Source organism: Plectropomus leopardus, chromosome 6 (genome assembly GCF_026936395.1).
Source record: "Plectropomus leopardus strain MGB_pleo_1.0 chromosome 6, ASM2693639v1, whole genome shotgun sequence".
Taxonomy (NCBI): Eukaryota; Metazoa; Chordata; class Actinopteri; order Perciformes; family Serranidae; genus Plectropomus; species Plectropomus leopardus.
The window spans coordinates 34706627-34722205 of record NC_142181.1 but is presented as its reverse complement, the minus strand read 5'-3'; the positions used below and the strand labels follow the sequence as shown (position 1 = coordinate 34722205).

Below are 15579 nucleotides of genomic sequence, written 5' to 3'. Positions count from 1 at the left end.
TAAAAAACAGCTTGGCGGCTGAGCTGAATTATGGGTACTTAAATTTCCTGCATATAGAGCTCACAGTCACCATCATGACTCAAACTTCATGCACACTAGCTGACTTTTATTTTTTTGTGATTGACTCAGTCATGGGTCAAGGCTTTACAGAGATGTTAAGAGGAAAAAAAGCTTTAACCCTTTGAAACCTAGTTTGACATCTGTTGTCTTGTGCTGCAATCAAAGGCCTTCCACAAGCATTTCAACCTCTGAATCTTGAGCAAATGGATTTCATTTCTTTCAAAAATGCGGGGAAGAAAGCAATCAGCAACTTGGCAGTAAAAAAAAAAGAGAGAGAATATAGTTTGAGAAATATCAAATAACTAATGCGCTTTTCCAGGTGATATCCTGTTTTTGTTTTCTTTTGCTTTTTTTTGTTGTTTTTTGTCGCTAATTAAGGTTATTTTTTCATAACTTTTTACTAATTTCTTGCTCATTTGGAGGTCATTTCCTGTTGTGTCATTTATTGTCTTCTTTCCATGTTTTTGAAGGAAATTAAGCCAATTTGCTCAGGTTTCAAGGGGTTAACCATCCAAAAGAAGAGGTCTTTTGACAGCGGAGAATTAACATGTGGTGCATTTGACTTTTATCGAGGAGAATGGACTTATTTTAACTTTATTTCACCAAATCCACCATATCTGAAGAACTTTCATTTATTTGCCATAACAATAATGTTAACTGAACCTCTGGAAAACTCTAAAAACATGAGTTAATAGAGGACTTTGCAGTATCAATATCAGAATTCTCTTCTGGTGATAGGGCTATTTTAAAGTTTTTTTTTCCGGTCAGGTGGCCTCTGTCTCTTTGGCAAACAGCTCTGTGAAATGGCACAGCTGCAGGAGCTACAGCTTTAGCTACTTGGACTAATAGATTAATAAAAAGCTAGTTACTAGTTTCAGTGAAAATCCAATAAATTGTGACCATTCCTTCCATTAATGGACCCAAAAAATGTGTTGCATCCTAAAATTATTGACAAGCCTTTACAAAAAACAGTGTTCACAATTCACTAATGACAAAAATGTACTGTTATTATCAGTGACCACTGTTAAAATTCAGTTTTTTTAGCCCAGTGACAAACCAGGAATGCATTACAATTTTTACGTATATTATTAACATTTCTCAGGGGTGAGGTGTATGAGCTGACTCATTGGGAAGTGGAGGTGATTGTGGATGACGTCAATTCAAACAACTTTATTAATCCCACTGGCAGCAATTAGTTGAGAGCAGCATGTTAAGACTCCAAATACACACACAAAAACACACAGAGCAGCTTTCACGATATACAACCAGGCAAGTGCACCAGGAGCCAAGGAGTTGATATAATGTACAATATAACAGTATAATATAACTCATATTGTATACAGGTGTAAATCACCTACAGGGAATTTAAAATTCAGACTGCTGAAGGGATAAAAGATTTGGGATGGTGGTTCATTTTTAACACAAGAAAAAAAGAAGCACATTCCAAACCGCAACTGAAAAACTTTCCCAGGTGCACGACACAAAAAGCAATGTATGACAATAATGTCCTTTTCAGATACTTTTAATTCTGGGCTCATGACAGCAACATGACCAACGTGTTTAAACCAACAGTCTTCATCAGCGTTGTGAGCAATAGATGGAAACGACCCCTATATAAAGGAAGTGTGCTTACAAAATAAAACATCAACAACAAATAAATAAAAAACCATTTCAAAAATGTCTCGCACGGTAGGAGTAGCAACCAGATAGACCAAACATGTTAAAGCCAGGTCCTATTTAAAAACCTCTCACGTGTATATTTTTGGTCACTGCAAATTTGACAATGTTTCTCCACCAATAACAACAACAACAACAACAACAAATAGAAGCAGAGGAATCATGCTGTGTCTTCACTTGTACAAGAAATGTATCCCTAATAAATCAGTATAAAGCTACAGAGTGCATTTAGTACAAGATATCAAATTACAGCCTTAACGGCACCATCCAGTGGCCAAAGACATACACACATAAAAAAACAATACATTTTTATATAAAGAGAAGAATGTTCTCTCTCTTAGACTCCCACTAAGACACATCAAACATCAAACTACAAAGGTGTTTAGGATTCACAATACTTATGACGTGTATGCTGTTGTAGAGATAACTGGGGTGCATTACAGATTCCCCAAAACCAGAAAAACTATGAAGAACAGATGAAGCTCAACCGTACAAAGTATCCATGTAGGGCAAATAAGGTCATATACAGTAGAGCTACAGCATACATCCAGTACAAGATATCAAAAAAGGCAAAAAGACATACACATCAAAAAGAAAAAAAATAGTTATTTAAAAAGATATTTGAATTTTTCTTGCACACATGTGAACAGAAAACCTCCATCAAAGTGTAACTTTCTGTAAGGGCTTTAAGTCTCCTGTAGGTCTGCTATACAGTATCACAAAAGTTTTATCGTATTCCAATGTCCTCAAGTGTGTGTGCTCTCAGCCACTCCAGAACTGACTGAGGTGATCAATCAGTCAAACCCAGAAAATGTGATCAGAATTAATGTATGATGCTTTGCTTTGACTCACACATATAATGTAACCGTACAGGGCATATAAATAGATATAAAGCTACAGAGTACATTCAGTTAAAGATTACCAAGCACAGCCTGAAACAGCACCAAATAGTGGCCAAAAACACACACCACATAAAAAATAAATAGTTATATGTGCAGACATTGGTTAGTTTTTAAGCCAAATCGTGACCTTTTCCTTAACCATAACCACATGTTTTTTTTTCCTTAGCCTAACATGTTAACCACAGCATTGTTGAAATATTAAGTTTTAACATATCTGATACATAATTCCATGCTAATGTATAATGTCCGTGGTTTGCAGAAATGTACAAAAGGGCACCAGGTTGGTTTTTGCCTTTACAAAGGACATTAAACATTTATTTCTATATGTCTCTTGCAGTAAATATGATGTTATCCACACCTGGAGGAAATTTAAACCTCCATTTGTAATGATACGGCCAGCTCGCACACTGCAATAAATAGCAAGGATGTGCTCAGATGTTAAGCAAACAACCAATATTTATTAATATGAATTAGGCAAAAGGTAGTGGGATGTGGACATGAATATTAGGGGTGAATGCAGGTGTATGGATGCGACGATCATGTGTGGTGCGTGTTATAGAGGTCAAAAGAAACAAAAGGAAAAGCAATGTAGGGCGGCGTGGCTGGCCGACAACGAAGCAGAATGACAATGGGACCAACAGCAGCACGGCTTAAATAATCAGAAGCACTGGCCAGGTGCCCCTGATTAGGCAGTCAGCTCCACGTGGCCCAGGACCTGGAGACACAAAATACACACAGTATACATGCCCAGAAGACCAAAACCGCTACAACCCCAGGCCCTGACTCTGGGGTCGTCACAGTAAGCACAAGGTCGTGTAAGGACTCTCAGAGGGCATTTGTGGAAATGAACGATATCTCTATTTGAAGTTTTAGGGCACGAGGAAGACTCGGACAAATGGTGCTCAAGAGTAAATTGCACCACTCGATATGAGAGTAACTTGCAGGATGAAGTCAGGAGCAGCACAGTTGATGAGTAATGGTGTGATCGTATCTAATGAAGACTTTTCAAGCATTCAGCATTAAAGAGAAACACAGCCAGGAGAGACTTTTCATGTTTATTTCACACCAAACGCACCAAACATTAGGAACATCTGTTCCTTCCAGCACAACATATTGACTGAGGTGAAATCAATGATGTCGTACGGACTTCGCCAATTAATCCTAAAGTAATCATGGAATGGAGGTGGAGAGGCCTCACTGTGTGCAGCATAAAAAGAAAACCACCAACATCGTGATATTTTAATGCCAAATAGTGACACTCGTCGCAGCTGGAGACTTCCGTCGTGTTTTGAAAAGTAAGTTTCCTCTCCAGTGTGATCATAGCAGCGCAGATGATGTTTGCTCACACACAAGGCAACGTGGGAAATGAGCTTTTAATCATTCGCTGGCGAGCGTGACAGAGCGCCACAGATGTCTCTGGGCGATTCAACAGAACAGGCTTACAAAGGTGCAAGTGTAGATTGACCTTTTCTCTGGTGTATATTATTAGTAATATAATTGATCTAATTGAGCTAAATAGTTTGATTCTTTCTAAAACATGGGTTAGAAAGGCTATGAGCAACTTGGCGTGAAATGTCCTTCAAATTGCAAGAAATTAGTAGATTTAGAAAAAAAAAAATTTTATATACAAAAAATGTCAATCATTTTTACATACAACATTACTATAATACCTAAGCATTTTTTTCCAGGTGATTTTCTCTTTTTTTGTAATTTGCAGGTCCTTTTCTTTTTTTTTCATTTCATACCACTGGTTAGACAGGGGGTACCAAGATGGAATTTTTTTTTTTAATTAAAAACTGTATTCATTCTTAATTTCTTTTCATTTCAATTTTTTTCAGCACTTTTTTAGGTCATAGGATTTCTTGTTTTTATCTTTTATTTTTTATTGTAATTTTATTGTAACTTTTTACTAATTTCTCACTAATTTTGGGTCCCTTTCTTGAAACGTTGCCCATTGACTTCTTCCTGTGTTTTTTGAAAGAATTCAAGCCAATTTCCCCAGGTCTCAAACAGTTAATGAAGCTCAGCCCATCTATAATTCCATGTCTCACCTGAACCGCTGTGCTCCAGTATTAATTACTAATATTATTATTAATGAAGGGTGACGGGGTGTCGTGGTGTTCAAAGGCCATCCTGTAACCTGACTGCCGGTCTAATCCCCACAGCCCTGAGCGTCCAACCTGCTGAACTGTTCTTAAGTGAAACATCAAATCTTGATCATCTCTGGGGTGGTGGCCTATCTGCTCACCCTGACCTTTGACCTCCCTGAACGGGAGAACAGAAAGAGTGTCACTCTAAAACATGGTTAGTGTTTGACAGTAGTGAAACATTGCTTAAATTATTGCTGATATAAAATTTATTTATTTAGTTTATTTAATTGACAGGGACAATGCAAATTAACATTGTATAACTTCAGCCTGTTACAAACAAGCCACAGTCACGTATAGAGATTATAGATATTGCTGGTTTCCAACTTCTGTCCCCAGTTAGGCTTTTAGCAAAGAGGAAGAAAGACAAGCTATCAAGCTGAAGAGGTCTTATGACGATTGTATGATTGCTGCTTGCTGTGCCCCTGGTGTGTCTACTACTATTTTGCCTGCTGCTGATAAATTTGAATCAAATATGCAAGTTTTGCAGACATTTGAAACAGTTTGAGAGACAAGAATTTTGAAAAAGTATCAGACTGAGCAAATTGTACTGCTTTAGTAGGTAACAGTTATGCCATCTCGTGTTTTTCTTAATCCATTATTTGGGTGGCATGCAACAGGCTTAATTGTAGTCAAAGGGGCTCCACACTGTAACACAATAAGAAATATGTGAGAAAAATCATTGCATGCATGTACAGTTGTGTTGCTTTGATTGGTATGTAATCTCTAATTAGTTTGACGCAATTTCGTTTTTTACCTAGAAAACACCAAAAAATTTGCCAGTTATATTCTAAAAGTTTTTGCCCTTTGAAACCTAGAGCAACATGATTTTTTATGTGCCTCTTTTAGACGCCTTCCACAAGTAATAAAACTTTGAAACCCTGAGCAAATTGGTGTGATTTCTTTTACAAAAAGGCAATGAGCAACTTGGTGAGAGATGTTCCCAAGGTTACAAGATATTACTAGATTTAGAAAATGATTTTTAGAAAGTTTGGGGAAAATGTCGAGGGGGAGAAAAAAGAGAAAAGGCTAGGGAATAAACATATTTATAATAATAATTAAAATTATATAAATATTAATATAAAATGTATTACATTTCTAAGCCTCCTTTCCCTTTTTCTTTTCTTTTTTGTGTTTGTTTTTTATTACTTATTTTCAGGTCATTTTCTTTCTTTGGGTCATTTTTTCTTCCATTGCTCATTGCCTTTTTTTATCATATATTTTTGAAAGAAATAAAGACAATTTGCATAGGTTTCAAAGGGTTAAGACAAATTTCATGTGCTCTGCGCAAACTAATCTCATGTTTCTCTGTGTGTTCAGATCCACCTGACCCTGAGTAGAAACACCATCAGTCAGATCCGGCCGTACGCCTTCGCCGACCTCCAGGACCTCCATGCCCTCCACCTGGATGCCAACCGCCTCACCATCCTGGACGACTCGCACTTCCAGGGCCTGGTGAACCTGCGGCACCTCATCCTGGCCAACAACCAGCTTCACAGCATATCAGAGGGAGCCTTTCAGGTACCAACACGACACATGACATAAACAAAATAATATGTGATACCAAACAACATGTTCTCGTCCTAAGTTGTCACATGTTGCTGCTTTGCAGTGGACTTCAAGCCTCTACGTATCACATTTTAGGTATTCTTCTGCATCTGCTCTTCGTGTTCTGGGATGCTGCTGTTGTAAAGTCAATGCACACGGTGGGATTACGCTGCATTTGATAAATGTTTAGGCAACTCAAACACATGGCAACCAACATCAGAATGACAACAAACATAAATGCTGGCATGGATGGTTAAATAAGCAAAAGAGGCGCACAGTAAGGTGTAGAAAAAGACATTACGTTCAGATTGGAAGCAAACACCGGACTTTCATGCAGAAGTCCGAGGTTTGTTGGACCCTCCCACACTTTTTATTGCTCCTTATACTGTGTCTGTTAGGGACCAAGCAGTCGAAGTACAATACCTCGGGTTTTTAAGTTCAAAAAAGGTGTGTATATTTTTCCAAATTATAGATTTAATAAAGCAAGTAACTGAGGGCGACAAAATTGTTATAGGCCCTTAAAAGAGATCAACAAAATACGACTGCTGAAAAATGCAGCTCACAAAAGTAGATGTTAACTCAGCAAACAAACCTAACAGAATGAGACACTGGGACAACATGCTGAATATACTGGCTGATTGGACCAAATTAAACACACATGGGGAAACTACATGGACTTGATCAAACACTTTTAGTGTTTACTTTTTCTTGTTATTTGTTTTGGTTTTTTTTTAGTCATTTTATACATGACTCAAGAATATCTACAGGTTCAGTTAGCTGACAAAAAAAGCACAAAAAAAACATGCAAACAAGACATAAGAAAAACAAAAAAGATAAAACAAAGACAAAAACCAGGCAGAACAAACTATACATCTATATACATAAAGGGTATTGAGCCAAGGTATCAAACAGAAATATTTAAAGTTTTACAAATGTCCAGTGTTTTCTCACCTTTGCCATCTTTCAGTCCGTGTAATGTGTGGATATAATGTATTTCTATTTTGAAGTCCTGTATTTTTGGTTTCTTTTGAATCCATTTAAATGTATGAATGTAATATTTTCCATACAAAAGAAATACATTCAAAGCGAATTTTTCCTGACGAGAAACTCCATTTTTATCATACAAAAATATTATATCAATAGTTTGGCCAAAGGAGTTGTAGTTAACTTAAACAACACAAAAAAACCCTGACGCCACGAAAATTTCAGAATTATTTCAGACAAAAAAGTGAAATCTATTCTAATCTAATCTAATAGTGTGGGTGAGTGTGTGAATCAGTCATGCTTTTGTGCAGCTGTGACGCCATTCTGTGGCATATCACACGCATGCGACAGAATCCATCCGTCTGCATTCTCAAGTGAAGCGGCATGCTCACGTATCAGGCTAACACGGCAGGTAGCACCCACCGGTTCGGCAGTGTGTAATAAAAATTCAAATGGTTCTTTCAGGCCTCATTCTCAACTAATGGCATCCAGTGACGTATCGTGGATGCAAAAGGTGCCTTTTGGAGTCAAGATCAGACGCCGGAAGCACTGTCATAGCGGCGGTATTTAACAGCTGCGGAATGAGAATAGGCTGAAACAACAGAATCATCATTGCACGTTTCTGCAATCCATGGATTATGTTACATTGTTCATTAACATGGAGCTGGTATTTTCAAACACTACATTTCTTTATGTTTAAGCAACACTGTGTCTAATGTGTGGTTAGGTTTCTTCACAAAAAGCACTTTTATGTTTATGCTCAAATTAGCTGTTTTTTTTTGTGGCACAATCCTGGAAAGACAGTGCAATGATGTCACTGGAAAAAACCAATCACTTTTTTTTACATTACTCCTACATTTGGTAAAAAGCCACAAGAATTGCAGCAATAACTCACTAAAAAAAGCACAATGCCAACATTTTTTTCTGTCATTTGGACCGGTGCGTGCGTGCGTGTGTGTGCGTGTGTGCGTGCGTGTGTGCGTGTGTGTGTGTTGTGTTGTGCTCGACTCCACTGAGAAAGCTCACATGGTGCTGCCAACAAACCTTCGTCACCCAAACATTCAGAGATGGAGTGTCGTTTGCCAAGTTTGAAAAAGTTATTGCAAAGTCAATTAAAGCTCTTCAAACTAGTTGTGGCACTGAGGGTGAAGTGCTGTGTAAAAGTGGCGCCACATTTCTGGCTCTGACTCTGAGTTCCAACAGAACCAGCTGGCCACGCCCGCCTCCTCTGCTCAGCTGGACACCTATTTAATAACCCGGCCCTAAAATAAACTGTGTTCCCCTCTTCATTACATGACACCATCCTCTCTCTGCTCATTAAAACTCCAGTGCTGAAGCACCAAAGTGTCCCCCCAGGACGGGTTCTCAGACCTCTGCAGGCCTTTCATGAAGAGACGGCAGAGCGATGTGAACTCTGAACTCACTAATGGACCAGACCTTCTGCACCTCAGCCTAAACTTTGCCCTCTCTCTGTCCTGCCTGCTGCCTTTGATTGTTCAGCCAAGATTCTCACAGATTTTAGTGCTTTTGTTTTATTTATAGATAAAACTATTTCCTTAAAGGGTTAGTTCATCCAAAAATGAAAATTCAGTCATTATCTCCTCACCCTCAGGATGCCGAAAAGTCAGGTGAAGTTTTAAAGTCCACAAAACACTGGCGGAGATTCACGGGTAAAAGACGTTGTACTTATCTCCCAAACAATTAAAGCTAAAGGTGACCAGGATTCAAACGTTAAAAAGATACATAATAAAACCACAAAATGCTTTCACACTGATTTCTGAACTTATTTGAGTATCCTTAAACCCCGGCGTGCCAAGTTGGTTTGAAAAACGTCACTGGCAGCATATTTTTAGCCTTGTTGTAGCCTGTAGCTCTTAGTGTGGGAGCTGCATTCATGTAATCACACTTGTGTGTGACCAGCGAGAGCTGGCGGTACCAGTGTTTACATGCTACCTGGAAGCCCCCCCACACACACAGAGAGACTTGTGGAGTTAGCAGCAAGCAACAAGTCCCTTTGTTGGATTTAAAACCACTGTGTGTTCCAGCACATTACTATCTCAAGTCGCCATATGTTGCCACTTTGCAGTCGACTTTAACGTCTACAAATTTCGCTTCAGTAATCCTTCTGCGCCTTCTACTGTGATGTCAACACAAGCACATTCTGGAATTATGGTGCATGTGGTCATGTTTAGGCATAAAAAAGCACATGGCAACCAACTCGAGGACATCAACAAAGGCACATGGTGGCATGGATGGTTAGGATTAGGCTAAAGGGCACATGGTAAGGTGTAGAAGAAAAACACCACATTCTGACAGAAAGCAAACAAACACTGGACTTTCGTGCAGAAGTCTTCCTCTACCTGCTCTGTAGAGACCCTCGTGCTCCTTATATTACATCATTATCGGCAATGTTTCAACTTGACGCTGCCCATCGGCATATCATGTGGACGTAACAGGCTCTGTTCGGCCTCGTCTCACCACTCCGACCATGTTGCGGTGCTGCAGCAGGTGCCCTCTGGTGGTCTGGCCATCTGGTGGCGTACAGTGACATTAAGAACAGCTCAGTCCGGCCACATTCTCAGCTGCGTCAAGCTGCGTATCATATGGATGTGAAAGATGGCTTTTAGGCGGAAGCGCTGCAAAAGTGATGTTTTTTTTGACCTTGGAATAAAAACGGGCTGCCATTTATCTTTTGATGTCCGCGCTACTGCCGCCTGCCACTGCAGAGGTCATTCCTCTCACGCATGTGCAGAAAGTGCGTGGCCTAGTCGGCTGTTGCCTGTAGTTTTTGCGGTTTGTTCAGCGCAACTCTATGGCCGAGACACAGGTGATGTGAGGTGATACCTTCGTCCCACAGTTCTTTAATGTCAATTTGGAGTGCCTGGGTCTTTCGTCTCCTTATCTTAACTAGACTTGAGCCCTTACTCAGTTTTCTGGGGACTGTAGAACCCCAGTGTCCAGTCTGTTAAAGCCGATTGTTTCATACACCCATCCATCCACCCTGAGACTGAACATAACCATGAGTCACTGTCAGAACTTTGTACAAGAAAAAACAGCACAGTCATTTGTTCTGGAGAGCGCAGTCATGCATTTTAGGCCATTTAGGACGGATTTCCTGCTCACAGAGCTCTTTGAACTCCTCCCCACAGCTCCTAAAGTTTTCTTTTGTCATTAAGAAATGAGATTGTCTTTGTTCAGAAGGCATTAAAGCGCAGATCATTGTAATGAGAAGTGAGGCATTGTGACATTCAGACTTTGTCCTGATTGTGTGAATTATGAGAGCAATTACTGCCGCGACAACAACACTTTGGCTGATCAACAGGCCGTTATCGCTCTCCTTCAACCCTCCCTTCCTGTTTGCCCCCCCCCTATTTCCCTCTCTGTATTTTTGCTCATTGTAATGTGTGCTGACTCGTGGCATTTCAGTGGTGTACTGATTGTGAGAATTGTATGGAAGCAATTAGAGAGACATGTTTTGAGTGCGCAACATTGACCAGGGTAATTGTTTTCCATTTCTGTCTTTCTCTGTTATTTCCTGTCCTCCCTGTTTTCCTTGTATTTCCCTTTCTTTCCTCCCCTTTTTTCTTCCTCTTCCCTCTTTGTCTATCCAACCAAGCCCTCTGTCCGTCTCCTGAAACGTTTTACTTAACACTGCCTCTGCGCAAAGACAACATGATGAATCCATTAAAGCCCAGATATTTTATGGGTTGGCCTTTTTTGGTCGGTTTTTTTTTTTAAATTGGTGATGATGCTCTCTGCTCACAGTCTCCGTCTCTGCCTCGTCCTCCTTCCTCCTGCAGGACTTCCTGGAGACTCTGGAGGACTTGGATTTGAGCTACAACAACCTGGTGGACATCCCCTGGGAGACCATCGCCCTGCTAGTCAGCGTGAACACCCTCAGCCTCGACCATAACCTCATAGAAAGCGTCCCCGAGGGAATCTTCTCCAACCTGCACAAACTGGCCAGGTCAGAGTCATGTCAAAATATGTAACTGTGTGAGTTGAACAGAAAGTGGTAGAAAGCTCACAAAGGCATGAACGTTTCACTGGAAATCCAAAACGAAGTGTTTGTATTTCGCACCTTGCCTTTAGATTAAACTTCATTTAGAGCCCACAAATACTACACTACACTTTTTGCACATTTCGGTAAGATGACCTAGCTGCAGACACATGGACAAACGTAAGCACATGCGCAGTAGACCCCTGTCTTCTTGGTTCTTTGTTACCCCTGAAGTAACAGTCGGAATCAGACAAATGTGTAAAGTTTATTAAGTTCTAAAGGTTTATAGACGTTCTATATATTTTAAATTGCAAACTTTGCAAGTGATAAATATATGTTAAATTGAGAAGTTAGTTACATTGGATCTCAAGAGTCTCTGATTAGATTTTACAAGTTAGTCAAGTTATTTAAATCATTTATTTAAATTTTTTGTTCTAAACAGGGTGACTAGATTATGCCTCACCGGAAAACTATGAATGCATATATTTAAAGACAGAATGAATAAAAAACATTTTAAAATAATGAAATTATTTATTAAAATGACAACAGGATTCAAACAAATGATGGGATGTACAAGTGCATTTACACAAGCACTGTATTTTAGTCTTCAAATAAAATACCATGTAGTTTTAGCTCAGTGACCTCATCACGCTCAGTACAGCATGGCCTCCTCCTCTCCTGTCCTCGTCTTCTTCGTCAGCAGCACAGTTAATACATCCATGATGCTAACGTCTCTGTGTTCTTCATCTTCATATAAGACGCTAACTTGCAAACAGCAGCTACATTTGACTCAAATCAACAACAATTCCATTAACAACGATTCCAACAATTCCAACAACAACGAAAAAACAAAAAAGTCCACAAAACTCCAAAAACTAGCTCAAAATACTTTAAAAATTTACCCAGTTATCGCTCTCTATTTTCTCCTGCTCCTTCCGCCTGTGATTTCCTGGCCACCGCGACTCTTGTGCATGCTCCTGTGGAGATTTCTACTGTGCATGTGCCTACAGACCTCCGCCGTGTCTGCAGCCAGGTGCATTTTGACCTTCACTAAAAATCCAAACACTGTGACCTTAGATTATGTTACCAGTATAAGCATTCAGCACTGCAAAGGAGGAATGATATAAGATACAGCTATAGCTTTGTTTATAGTTTGATAGATGTTTTTAGCCTCCTTTAAATCACGGTTTTACAGCACATGCTCTGTGTGATGCAGTCTCAGCCACTTTCACCGAACCTTATTGGCAGTTTGTCTTCAAACAAGCGCTCATAAACTCACTGTTAACTACCAGTGCACCACCAGACAGACAAACTCAGAGACCAGCTGGGGAAGAAAGCAGAACATTAAGATGCTCAACCCACTGGAAAAATAGAGAACAAGAAAAAAGAAAGAAAAAAGAACAAGAAGAATTACCTGAAAATTAGAAAAAAAACAATGACAAAAAACATAGACACATACAGATAGATAGATAGATAGATAGATAGACAGATGGATATAGAGCTGCAGATGGACCTCACAGAGACGTATAAAGAAACCCTACTACTCTACTCCGTTACAAAGATGCATAAAAAATGGGTATAAGTATTACTGAAAGAATATTCAAAAGCTGCAAGTGATTCTGCATATGAACTCTAAATCTTGCAGAGACCAAAATATTTGAATAGATCCAGAATAAAAGGCTCATCAAAGAGCTTCAACGCGTCTGTCTTCTGGGAGTACATCTCTTTAAAGGGAATTTTTGTTGTGACTTAAGCTTCCGAATTAAAATAAACCATTACGAATTATGTTTTGTTCAACTGTATCGGTCCCCCTGATGAGCTGCTTTTTTTAAATTTAATTGATTTTCAAACCAATTACATATAAAACTAAAGCTTCAGGCAAGATTCAACATAACAGAAATCGCAGCAGCAGCAGCTTGCTCCACATGCCCAGTGCGACCAGGTCTGTGCTGCAGATCCATTGGAGCAGCTGGGTCTTCAGCATCCTGCCTGGGGTCACATCGATAGTAGATGATGGTAAATGTTGCAGCCTTTACTGACTTCCAGACAGGATGGGGATTAGTACCACTGACCTCACACTGATGATGTGGTGAGTTGCAGTCCCGGGTGTTTTCTCAGTCAACCAACCTCAGCCAGGATGGAGAAATACAATCTACAGAATATTAGAAACTAAGACAAAAAGTCAGAACAATGAATTTCATTACATTACATTACTTTATTACACACACACACACACACACACACACACACCGACCTGGCACTGAAATAAAGATTTGGCACTGAAGAAAGTTACACTCACAAGTTCGTTTTGTTATTTTATGAATAAGTGACATAAGAGGATACCTAGCGTGTAATGAGTAGAGAAAGGCACTGACAAAGCGGCGGTGTTTGATGACTGTGGAATAAGAACAACAGGTTGGTCATAGTGGACAAAAAGGTAAAACATGAAAACAGCACAATAAGAAAGTTGCAACATGTTCTCAGCCCCAAAATGTCAATTACAACAGCTTATTCAGTGGCCCTACATATCAAACTATGCTGCTCTAGGTGCACCTCTAGCTTCACTTAAGGACGTGTCAGTTTCTACTCTTTACATGCTACAGTGTCTTCTAAAGTAAGCTTAGCATCTTCATAGGAGATGTAGCTTTCTCCAGCAGTACTACTTCAAGTTTAGGTAACAAAACTACTTTGTTAGCTTTAGAAAAACCGTCATGGTTTAGGTTAAAATAAGTATAATAACTAAACAAGTGTGTCACTGGACAACTATCGCATCTGACATCCGCCAGTAACTACGTTAAATGATTGAAAAAGCTAAAGTTGCCCTTTGGTTTCACACAGGTCACACACACTTGTCTCCTTAGTGAAAGTCCAGTGTGTGTTTGACCAATACTTTTTTCTTCCTTCTACTACATTTGTTTTTAATAAGTAATAAAGGGCAGTACAAAAACAATAACAAAAACGGGGTATTGTTAGGCAACCTAAACATGGGGGTTGATATATAAGTGTATATATATGTGTGTGTATATATATATATATATATATATATATATATATATATATATATATATATATATATATATATATATATATATATATATAAATCAAGTATCTCAGGGTTTTGTTCACAAGTAAGGGTAGGATTGAGCATGAGATGGACAGGCGGTTTGGTGTGGCATCCGCAGTGATGTGGATTTGCGTAGGACTGTTGTGTTAAAGAGGGAGCTGAGCCGGAAGGCGGAGCTCTCGATTTACCAGTCCATCTATGTTCCATCCCTCACCTATGGTCATGAGCTCATACAAGCAGCCGAAATGAGCTTCCTCTGGAGGGTGGCTGGGCTCAGCCTTAGAGATAGGGTGAGCAGCGCGCACATCCGGGAGGAGCTCAGAGTAGAGCTGCTGCTGCTCCTTCGCATCAAAAGGGGCCAGTTGAGGTGGTTCGGGCATCTGATCAGGACGACTCATGTGCAGTGATAACAGAAGCCCAGAGCCCCTGACCAGGCTGCTGTATTTGACGCCCTGGGAATGACAACAAGTTGGATAATTATATTCTGTGCAGGATTGCTATCTAGCAGCTGCTGTTTAACCTGTGACACCTCCCTTATTAAAGAAAATGTCTTTTACTGTCTTTCACTTGTTTTGTGTTTTATTATTCCTGCCTTCTGCCCTGTTAAGCACTTCTAGTTGGCCTTTGTGTTTTTGGAAATAAAGATTGTTCTTATTAGACGTGGTTGCATCTGTGCAATGAGTAATTTTACTCTACCGGCACAAAATAACATTTCAACCCCATTAACAGTAATCAATTTCAATTTATGCCCAAACAACCAACAGTCACCGACGTGCAAGATGGAAAATCAGCCAGGTTTTTGATAAATAGTCAAGCATTTATTAAAAAGGGCTGTAATGGGTTCTTTTTGCCCTGGAGACACAAAACTTATGGACCAGCTTGTGTAACTCTAAATCCATCCGTGTGTACAGGTGAGTGTTTGCTCACACACTCACAAATGAACACACCACGCGGCTGCTGCCCATGAAATAACATAATTGAAATTTGTAAAGTGCAGCATGGTCGCTGCTCTCAACAGCTATTAACTTCTTGTTAAGTCATCGTTGTTGTTGAATATTTCTGCTGGGACTTTGGGAGAAAATAGACTTCCCTGTGTTTGTTGCTGACGACAGTGAATGTTTGAATCGCCTACATTATTACCAGTCATCAGGTGCAATGTTTTGGCCGACAAATTGCTGTTCCAATTCCCAGAGATGG

At 39.6% G+C, this 15579-nt stretch overlaps 1 protein-coding gene across 5 annotated transcripts in view; it reads left to right on the top strand.

The window, feature by feature from the left end:
- The window catches only part of LOC121942853 (leucine-rich repeat and fibronectin type III domain-containing protein 1-like protein), a 527737-nt gene that overhangs the window by 448996 nt on the left and 63162 nt on the right, over positions 1–15579 (top strand). For all 5 annotated transcript variants that reach the window (XM_088079341.1, XM_088079340.1, XM_088079343.1 and 2 more), the window contains 2 exons: positions 6107–6307; positions 11119–11285. In XM_088079341.1, coding sequence (XP_087935467.1) covers positions 6107–6307; positions 11119–11285 — 368 coding nt within the window. The remainder of the gene's footprint in view (positions 1–6106; positions 6308–11118; positions 11286–15579) is intronic.